Source organism: Salvelinus sp. IW2-2015, linkage group LG2 (assembly GCF_002910315.2).
Source record: "Salvelinus sp. IW2-2015 linkage group LG2, ASM291031v2, whole genome shotgun sequence".
NCBI lineage: Eukaryota > Metazoa > Chordata > Actinopteri > Salmoniformes > Salmonidae > Salvelinus > Salvelinus sp. IW2-2015.
Window position 1 is genome coordinate 42,456,059 of NC_036839.1, and position 10,276 is coordinate 42,466,334.

Here is a 10,276-nt window from a genome sequence, read left to right on the forward strand (position 1 = left end):
CTCACGTTTTGTATGTGATTTTGCAGTATATCTTGTTATATGCTGGTGGTTGGATGTGTGTGTGTGTGTGTGTGTGTGTGTGTGTGTGTGTGTGTGTGTGTGTGTGTGTGTGTGTGATTTTGCACGCATATCTGAGTGTGTATGATTTTGCACGAATGTGTTTCTGTATGTATGTGTGTGTGTACAGGAGTGTTTATTTACACCTCCCTTACACTTTCCTTACCCCCCTCTCCCCCCATCCCAGACTCATCGTCAGCAAGAAGGAGCGTCGCCTGGTCAAGGGCTCTGGCTTCCACCTTGACCTGCTGCTCATCGTCACGCTGGGCGCCATGTGCCCTCTGTTAGGCCTGCCCTGGCTCACCGCGGCCACGGTGCGCTCTGTCACGCACGTCAACGCCCTTACTGTCATGAGCAAGGCCACAGCGCCTGGCGAGAAGCCCGTGATCCAGGAGGTGAAGGAGCAGCGGTTGACAGGCCTTGTAGTCGCCGTGCTCGTGGGTGAGGAAGATGCTGCTGTTCTGGAAAGGGTTGGATTGGATATCTAGTCCATTCTGAGGTGTCTTTGAATCAGGACTCGGGAAAGTAACATGGAAAGCAAACCAAGAAATAGGAAAATAAACAGACAATGAGTTGACAGTGACTTCAGTCTGGTTGTAGATATGTTATTTATCTGTGTATAACAAGGCTTCCTCTGGTTGTAGAGGTGTTATTTATCTGTGTATAACAAGGCTTCCTCTGGTTGTAGAGGTGTTATTATTATCTGTGTATAACAAGGCTTCCTCTGGTTTAGAGCGGTTTATTTATCTGTGTATAAACAAGGCTTTCCTCTGTTGAAGAGGTGTTATTTTATCTGATGTAAAACAAGCTTCCTCTGGTTGTAGACGTGTTATTCACTGTGTATACAAGGCTTCCTCTGGTCTGTAGAGTTTATTATCTGTTGTATAACAAGGCTTCCTCTGGTTTAGAAGGTGTTATTTATCTGTGTATAACAGGCTTCCACTGGTTGAATAGTGTTATTTATCTGTGTATAACAAGGTTCCTGCTGGTTTGTAGAGGTGTTATTATCTGATAAGTTATAACAAGGCTCCTCTGGTTTGTAGAGGTGTTATTATTCTGTGTATAACAGGGCTTCCTCTGTTGTAGAGGTGTTATTTATCTGTGTATAACAAGGCTTCCTCTGGTTGTAGAGGTGTTATTTATCTGTGTATAACAAGGCTTCCTCTGGTTGAAGAAGTGTTATTTATCTGTGTATAACAAGGCTTCCTCTGGTTGTAGATGTGTTATTTATCTGTGTATAACAAGGCTTCCTCTGGTTGTAGAGGTGTTATTTATATGTGTATAACAAGGCTTCCACTGGTTGAAGAGGTGTTATTTATCTGTGTATAACAAGGCTTCCTCTGGTTGTAGAGGTGTTATTTATCTGTGTATAACAAGGCTTCCTCTGTGATTAAAACTAACAAACCTTATTTATGTTCCTGTTTGCTGTTCCACCTGAACAAAAAGCTTGTCAATTTTTTGTTATGGATTAACATTTCGTTCTGGCTTAACATTTAGTCCGTACTTAACCTTTAGTTTAGTATTTAGTTCTGGGTTAACATTTAGTTCTGGTTAACATTTAGTTCTGGTTAACATTTTGTTCTGGTTAACATTTCATTTTGGTTAACATTTAGTTATGTTTTAACATCTAATTCAGGATTAGCATTTAGTTTTGGATTAACATTTTGTTCTGGATTAACATTTAGTTGTGATTTAACATTTAGTCCTCGCTTAACATTTACTTGTGGCTTAACATTTACTTGTGGTTAACATTTAGTTCTGGTTTAACATTAGTCTTGGGTTAACCGAGATTGACTACCCTACAGATCCCTAGGCAACCTAGATGTCACACATTTGACCTTTCACCTTTGACTTTCCATAGGCATGTCCCTCGTGATGACAGATGTGCTTCGTCACATTCCGCTGGCCGTGTTGTTCGGGATCTTCCTCTACATGGGCGTCACGTCYATCACCGGCATCCAGCTCTACGAGCGCATCACTCTCATGTTCACGCCCGCCAAGCACCACCCCGACCACATATATGTGACCAAGGTGAGCCCTTTACCAGAATATCATGGAGAGTCTAACCACATATACTGTACGTGACCAAGGTGTTCCCTCTACCAGAATATGATGATCAGTTTCTGTTATAGATGTCTGGTTTCTATTCCTGGTCTGTTTGTGATTTTATTGAGATTGTGTGTGTGGGCTTAATTTGAAATAAAATTTWAAAAATATATAAAAATCAATAACAATATGATGAAGTTGCCCCAATACATTGATCTAATGTCACTTTTGTGATCAATGTAAGTAAAAGACTAGAGGAGATCCACCCAGTAGATGGAGCTCAATCCATCTAATTCTATATAACAAATTCCATATGCTGCGTAACAACTATTTTTTGCCTGTCTGTCTGTCTGTATGTCTAGCTTGTCAATTGTCCTGCCCAGAACATTATCCCTAAACAAATGATTTCCAAACACTGTTAATTGGCAATATAGTATGACTTCAATACAATTCGTATCACTGTACTTAAATCATGCAGGTATAATACATTACGAGGCAGTTATAATGGATTGTAAGGCTTGTCATAAGCATGTATAACCCCATATGTGTGTGTGTGTGTGTGTGTGTGTGTGTGTGTGTGTGTGTGTGTGTGTGTGTGTTGTGTGTGTGTGTTGGGTGTGTGTGTGTGTGTTGTGTGTGTGTGTGGTTGTTGTGTGTGTGTGTGTGTGTGGTGTGTGTGTGGTGTGGTGTGTGTGTGTGTGTGTGTGTGTTGTGCAGCGTTGCTGCAGGTGAAGACGTGGCGTATGAACATGTTCACCATCATCCAGCTGGCCTGCATCATGTTGCTGTGGGTGGTCAAGTCCACCGTGGTCTCGCTCGCCTTCCCCTTCATCCTCATCATGACCGTGCCGCTCCGCCGCCTCATCCTCTCCCGGATCTTTGAAGAGCGTGAGCTCCAGGCGGTAGGTGGACATTCCTGGAATTATCCGAATTCTGGCCCAATCATCTGGTCTGGGCAACATTGGGTCARACATTAGAAGTAGTAGCATGGCCCTGCCTACACCTAAAGACTTGCTTTTTAAATTAGATAAGCAAAAAATATTCCACTTTATTTGGAACAGCAAGCCAGACAAAATTAAACAGCCCTGTTTATATAATGAATATGAATTTGGAGGGCAGAAATTATGAAATATTAAAACATTGGACCTCTCAATAAAGGCTTCAGTCATTCAAAAGCTATATTTAAATCTGAACTGGTTCTCTAGCCCACTGGTTCTCAACTCTGGTCCTGGGGATCCAAAGGGTGGACATTTTTGTTTTTGCCCTAGCACCACACAGCTGATTCAAATGATCAACTCATCAAAAGGCTTTGATGATTTGAATCAGGTGTGTAGTGCTAGGGCAAAAACAGAAACGTGCACCCTTTGGGTCCCCAGGACCAGGATTGAGATCCACTGCTAGCAGATTAGTAAGAGTGGCTCWCCCCGTGTTCAAGAATGGCCTTTTTCCCTTTATTCAGATTACAATCTCTCACTTTCGGTTGTTTGACAACGAAATAATCTCCAAAATATAGCTATTTTTAAAACAAGCCATAGAAAGCTGGTTGAAATGTTAGTTTAATCCACCAGAAAAGACAGAACAAATATTAGATAAAATATTATGGTTAAACTCAAATAAACAAATTGGTAAAAATATATATAAAATTACTTGAGGAAAAAAAAAAAATCAGCATAATCTTTGTAAATGATGTCATAAATAGGACTGGTGGAGATATGTCAGACATGCAGCTAGCAAAAGTATATGGAAATGTCTGCTCTACTCAAAATTACATCCAACTGATTGCAGCATTACCTCAAAAATGGAGGAGAAGTGGAAAGGAAAGAAGGTAAGGAATTTATATGTCGGCCCTGCATTAAAGACCAAAATTGTTTTAAGTAAAAAAGTAGACCAGTTTAATTTAAGGACACAAAAATTGACAGCTTGCAAAATAGTTGGAGGAGATTTTCAATGTACCGATTCCATGACACATGGTTTATGAACTGATACACAAAACGACACCGGATTAAGAAATTATTGCAGCCAATAGAATGTCATATACATGAACAAAAAATATAAGCGCAAGCAACAATTTCAACGATTTTACTGCGTTACAGTTCATATAAGGAAATCAGTCAATTGAAATAAATTAATTTGGCCTTGATCTATGGATTTCACATGATTGGGCAGGGGCACAGCCATGGGTGGGCTTGGGAGGGCTTAGGCCCACCCACTCACCCACTGGGGAGCCAGGCCCAGCCAATCAGAATGATTTTTTCCCCACAAAAGGTCTTTATTACAGACAGAAATATTCSTAATTTTCATCAGCTGTCTGGCTGGTCTCAGACGATCCCGCAGGTGAAGAAGCCAGATGTGGAGGTCCTGAGATGGCGTAGTTACACATGGTCTGCGGTTGTGAGGCCGGTTGGACGGACCGCCAAAATCTCTAAAATGTCGTTGGAGGTTGCTTATGGTAAAGAAATGAACATTCAATTCTCTGGCAACTGCTCTGGTGGACAAGCTGTAGTCAGCATGCCAATTGTACGCTCCCTCACAACTTGAGTGGCCACTTTAAAACGGCACATTTTAGAGTGGCCTTTTATTGTCCCCAGCACAAGCTYCACCTATGTACTAATCATGCTGTTTAATCAGCTTTTTGATATGTCACACCTGTCACATGGCTGGATTTTCTTGGCAAAGGAGAAATGCTCACTAACATGGACTTAAACAAATTTGTGCACATTTGAGAGAAATTAGCTTTTTGTGTGTATGGAAAATTTCWGTGATCTTATATTTCAGCTCACGAAACATTGGACCAACACTTTARATGTTGCGTTTATATTTTTGTTCAGTGTATATGGGGGAAACAACCATCCCAGCTTTAAATCAAAACTGGATGGTGTTCAGCGATAGATGGGAGGGGTTGAGGGTAGCTGAAGGCTGGGACTGGATGGTCTTCAGAGATAGATGGGAGGGGTTGAGGGTAGCTGAAGGCTGGGACTGGATGGTCTTCAGAGATAGATGGGAGGGGTTGGGGGTAGCTGAAGGCTGGAACTAAAAACAAACAAAAGATAACTAATGTAAAATATACTGTCCATAAAATGTATATAGTGTAGCATGTATAAAATGGAAGTAGAAGCCTAAATATTGTTGTCCATTAGTTAACTCCAATTAGGGAGGGGTGGTAGGGTTAGGGTAAAATAATAAAGAAGGAAAGTATTATACATAATATATATATATATTTAAAATAATATATATATTTACAATAACAGCAAAAAAATCTATGGGTGGGATTGGAAGTGATGCAGACAATTACATTGATGGATGCTACAATCTGTCTCCATTAAAACTGATCTACACCCCTAATTTAACCAAAAAATAACAATAAAAAAAAGTTGTAGCATGGATACCCTGTACTCTCAGTGAATTTTAGTTTGTTTGTGAAAGGTACACAACTACAGTACTGTAGTATTTCATTTGACTATTCAAACATAATCAGCTTTCTGTTAAAATATTTCTGTCCTTGAAATTAAGGCTCCACACCTCATTATCTAAATGACAACAACTTGAGAACGGACTTTGTCAAAACACAGAGGATAATGGTGTGTGTGTGTGGTGTGGTGTGTGTGTGGTGTGTTTCACTATATTGGCCCAACGCATCAAGACACTAATCTAATGAATCAAGATGATGGTAACATCCCAACCTCCCTCTCCTTCACCCTCAACGCCTCTCCCCTCTCCCTCCCTCTCCCAACCTCCCTCTCCCTCACCTCTCCCTCTCCAACCTCCCTCCCTTCCTCACCTCTTCTCCCAACCTCCCTCTCCCTCTCCCTCATCCCTCTCCCTCTCCCTCTCCCTCTCCTCACCCTCACCCTCTCCCTCTCGCCTCACTCTTCATCTCTAAGCTCGACGGGAAGACGAGTCATCCCCCATTTGACGAGGATGGTCGGGACGAGTATAACGAGATTCACATGCTTGTTTAGACACGTGACCATGGGGAGGCCCAATAGGCTCTCACTGTCTCCCAACACTAACCAATTACGAGCAAGCTTCTTTGGAGGGCAAACCTTATTATGTCTGGGTAGCTGTATTTTTCAACCCCCCCCCCCCAGATGTGCTGAGGGTAGAATATTTTTCCAGCAGAGAAACATTATTATGTATACATATATATTATATGTGTATATTACTGTGTGTAATTTCCTTTAACGGTCAAGCTCACTACAGATTCCAGGCGTACGTGTAATGTCGACAACCCTAAGGATTCCAGTAGGTTGGTTTCCTCTCCCAGTGTTGGAGTCCCATATTTTTGGGGCACCGGTGGGATGAACACTGGTTGTACGACACCCTCACATGTTTCACCAGGAGCCAATACTCCACTGCCTCCTCAGCGTAACTGCCTTCCCCCTCTTCTTCATACTGTAGGCATTATCAGTGCAGTTTGATGACGTCGCTAACCAAACAGTATGACGTTCCCTTTTATTTGTTTTTAGTTGTTTGCTACTCGCAAGGACACGCTCACCTTTGACCTTTGCGATTCACCTGCACTGCCACACCAGTTCCCTGGTCCAAGAACAGAAGAATCATTGGATGAGACCTCTCAGGGCATTTCTTCTGAAACGAAGATGCACTGAGGACTGCTTGTGTGTTGGAGCAGTTTTTCTTTATGAGGTATATTCTGCATTACATGCCAGTCCAATGATGTCACTGTGGATGTATATGTGAACACATTGTGATCTGCTGACCTTGAATACGTTTCAATTGTTTCTTTAGTACTTGTGACCATATGAATGAAATGTTATCCTACCTATTTATTTAAATGTTGTTTTAGTTGCCAAAATTCTATGAAGCCATATTGACATATGGGATTCTTTCTAAATGTCTGTTTGTTCAATTAATAACTTTATTTGAAACCTTTGTCACAGTCACTGGAATTATGCCACAGTTATCAAAATCACTGTATAGCACTACTGTCATGGTGTACTTACATGTTCTGAGGGCAACTGTTGGATGTGAAGGGTACTGAAGCTTCATACGAACCTAACCCTTGAACTGCAAATAGATCTTTGACCATTAGTTTGTTGTTCCTGTTGTGAACACAAATCAGTCATGACATTTTTAAATGTTTTTCAAGTTATACACAGTTGGTTCAGAAGGGATTCTATACAACTTAGCATTTGTTTAACATGTACAGTCTCTGGAATGGACTCTTTACCTCAAAGTTCAGAGTTATACCCCATACAGAATGTCTGTGTGTTTAAAATGTTTTCATGAGCTGTGTTGCAGAACCATTTTTGACTCTGGTTGTATTAATGCTAAATGCTAGGATTGGAGACTTATTGAATGCAGATTGTGTATGGACAACCTACTTAGCCCCACACCATGTGAGACTTATTGAATGTATAGGCCTACCCAATGGGCACACACTGGTTGAGACAACGTTGTTTGACGTTGAACCAACGTGGAATAGACGTTGTATTGCGGTCAGGGGACAGAGAAAGACCGACACTCAAAAAAAAGTCCTCAGTCAAGAATTGGAATTGTGGTTATTATTCAAAAGAATAATAAGGGTTGATCTGTCAGTATTCTCTGAGTGTTGGAACAGGGACATGAACATTGAATTGTTATGGAGCCGGGGAAAAGGCCTGGCATGTCAGACGTTGGGAATCCACAATGTTTCGTCACCTGATACCTCCATGCTAGCACAGACCAGACCACCCACCCAAAATCTAGGAATATAGCCTTGTTATTTTTGAACCGACGCTACCTAGACCTCTCGCTTGATTGAAAGTCTCCGGGCCCTTTTTTCCCCCCCTCATTTGATTGGATGTCTAGGACAAGGAATGTTTTTGTTGTCTGTACATTATGCACACTTGTGAAGGCTATTAATTAATAAGTAGACAATCAGAAATGTACTCCTGTATAGCTTTATGTATCTACTGTCATCAGGAATATGATAGAACCGCTAACCCTGTGGCGACATCCTATTGTATAATGAGCTCGTTTTTCCCCAGTCCTTTTTTGTACTGCATATTCATTTGAATGAGTCATTCCAAACTTGTTTGCGCCATGTAATAAATATGACGTTATAAAGGTGAAGATCCCCTTTAAATAGTTATTATTCTCTTTAGAATTCGCTAAGCGTCAGGTCAGTGATTATTTAAAGGGGAATTTTACTTTAATTGAGTGTCTTGAGGCATTGAAAGATGTCCTGCAGGCCACAATGGTTTTTACATGCTATACTTGTGTGTTAAAATCAGCATGAAGTCATGTCACACACAAATATAGTGACACACACATAAACATATTGCCACACTCAAACAGAGATATAACTCGTTCTGCTCTGAAAACGATACCTGACTGTAATGACGAAGTGTGGTTTGTCAGTCTGAGAATTTTTTTTAATGTGAGTTTATTTTATGGTAAATTATTAATTACTTTAGCATTAGCAATACTGAAATATACTTATGTTATGTGGATACTTGAATAGCAATTCAGCCTGCTGTTATTGTGAAGGAGTTTTCAAACTACTGTAAAACAAATTATTTTTTTGTCTGAAAATAAATATTTATTATGTGTTTCAAATAAATCTATCAACTCTTTATTCAAATCTCATTTAAGTACATAACAATATAATACAACACTATTAGCACCATAGTTTAATATATGGGTGTGCAGTGGTGATATGTCACGTGTGGTAGGTGGGGTGGAGCCCTACCAATATCCAGGAGATTTGCATTAAATTCTGTTATTGCATGTCACAACAATATAGGATAACAGTTAGCAACCATAACCTTTTATTATATAAAAAAAATGCTTGATTTTATAAAMCATAAGTGGTCACGTTCCCATTGTATTGTTGTTTTCGTCAGTTTTCGTTGAGTAAGGCCGCTATTTCAGCCTCGTTCTGTGCTTTCTGTGTTGGAGGGGCAGACAGAAAAAGTACAGAGTGTAGGCGTCGTTGATCTTGTCTGTTTGCGCGTGATTGGCTCAGGGTGCTGTCACTCATGGGGACACTACATCACCGCAGCACCTGCTGGGAGAGCTAGCCAGGAAAAACACCTCTTTGGTGCTCCATTGGTTTACAGTAGAAGTGCCCGCCTAAGAAAGCTCATTGTCCACTGATAAATCAACACCTTGTGTCTGGTAACTTTGATTGGACTGTCAACTTCATAGCTAGTTAGTTTTTTTCTATGTACTTTTACCACGTCTTCAAGCTAGGTAGCTTAGCTAGCTGAAACATGTTGACTAGCTTAGCTATCTCCTAGCAAATAATTTTCAAACAGCCTTATGAAAGTAATGTAGAGATAAAACGTCTTGGTGCTCATTAGCCACCTAAACTTTAAAATATGTCCATCCGTTAAAATAAAGCAAGCTGGAAAAGAAGATTCAAGTCAAGTGGTTGGTGGTGGACCATGGAGCAGTGGCTAATATCTGTTTTGAGGTAGGCTAGCTATACTATCCTATATGTCTTATTGTTGATGTTTGATGGTAGACTGTAATACCCATGGAACCACATGTTGAAGAAGGACTAGTTATAAATATGTTTGARGTAACTAAAACCGTGCAATAGCTGAAGCGAGGGAATAACATTATGAACTATGCATATTGTTAATAGGCAGGCAGACACACGAAGTGTCGCAATATTACAGACCGATTACTAGCTAGTTTACTCTATAAAGTATGCTCCACTACAGTCGTCTTCTAATATGATTTAAAGATATGGGAAGTAGCCATAAACTGATCATAACCCAAATGTTACAATGTTTGTATGTCTGACTCAAGACTAAATTCTGGGAATAGTGATTAGTCCATTTCACATGTAGCCAGTGTAGTGTACTGGTTTCTATTCATATGACTTTGTTGATTGAGCTTGCCCTAACAATATGTTCAAGTTAATATTGCCACAGTGCATGTGTCAATATTTATTTTTATGTATGTCATACAGATATCCAACTTACTGTTTGCTAACTCGAGTGTGTCTCACTTGATAGTGTATTTGTATGTCTGCGGTTGTGTGTGTGTCTATTTACATGCTTGCGTGTGTGTACGATGTGTTCCCACACCAGAGGGTTGGCTCTCAGAGTCCCGTCGATGCATTGCAGAGTGGTGATGTGGACACAGCAGGGGGAGGGGCAGAGTGGTGATGTGGACACAGCAGGGGGAGGGGCAGAGTGGTGATGTGGACACAGCAGGGGGA

General features: G+C 40.7%; 2 protein-coding genes across 2 annotated transcripts in view; both read left to right on the plus strand.

Annotated features, from left to right (window-relative positions):
• LOC111980294 (anion exchange protein 3-like) overlaps positions 1-8,646 on the plus strand; it is a 78,435-nt gene extending 69,789 nt beyond the window's left edge. The window contains 4 exon segments of the mRNA XM_024011017.2: positions 245-498; positions 1,919-2,088; positions 2,832-3,005; positions 5,985-8,646. Coding sequence (XP_023866785.2) covers positions 245-498; positions 1,919-2,088; positions 2,832-3,005; positions 5,985-6,062 — 676 coding nt within the window. The 3' untranslated portion in view covers positions 6,063-8,646.
• Positions 8,647-9,107: 461 nt separating this feature from the next.
• Positions 9,108-10,276, plus strand: part of LOC111972583 (uncharacterized) — a 15,176-nt gene continuing 14,007 nt past the window's right edge. The window contains exon 1 of the mRNA XM_070449200.1: positions 9,108-9,520. The gene's annotated coding sequence lies outside the window, so the exon portion shown is untranslated. The remainder of the gene's footprint in view (positions 9,521-10,276) is intronic.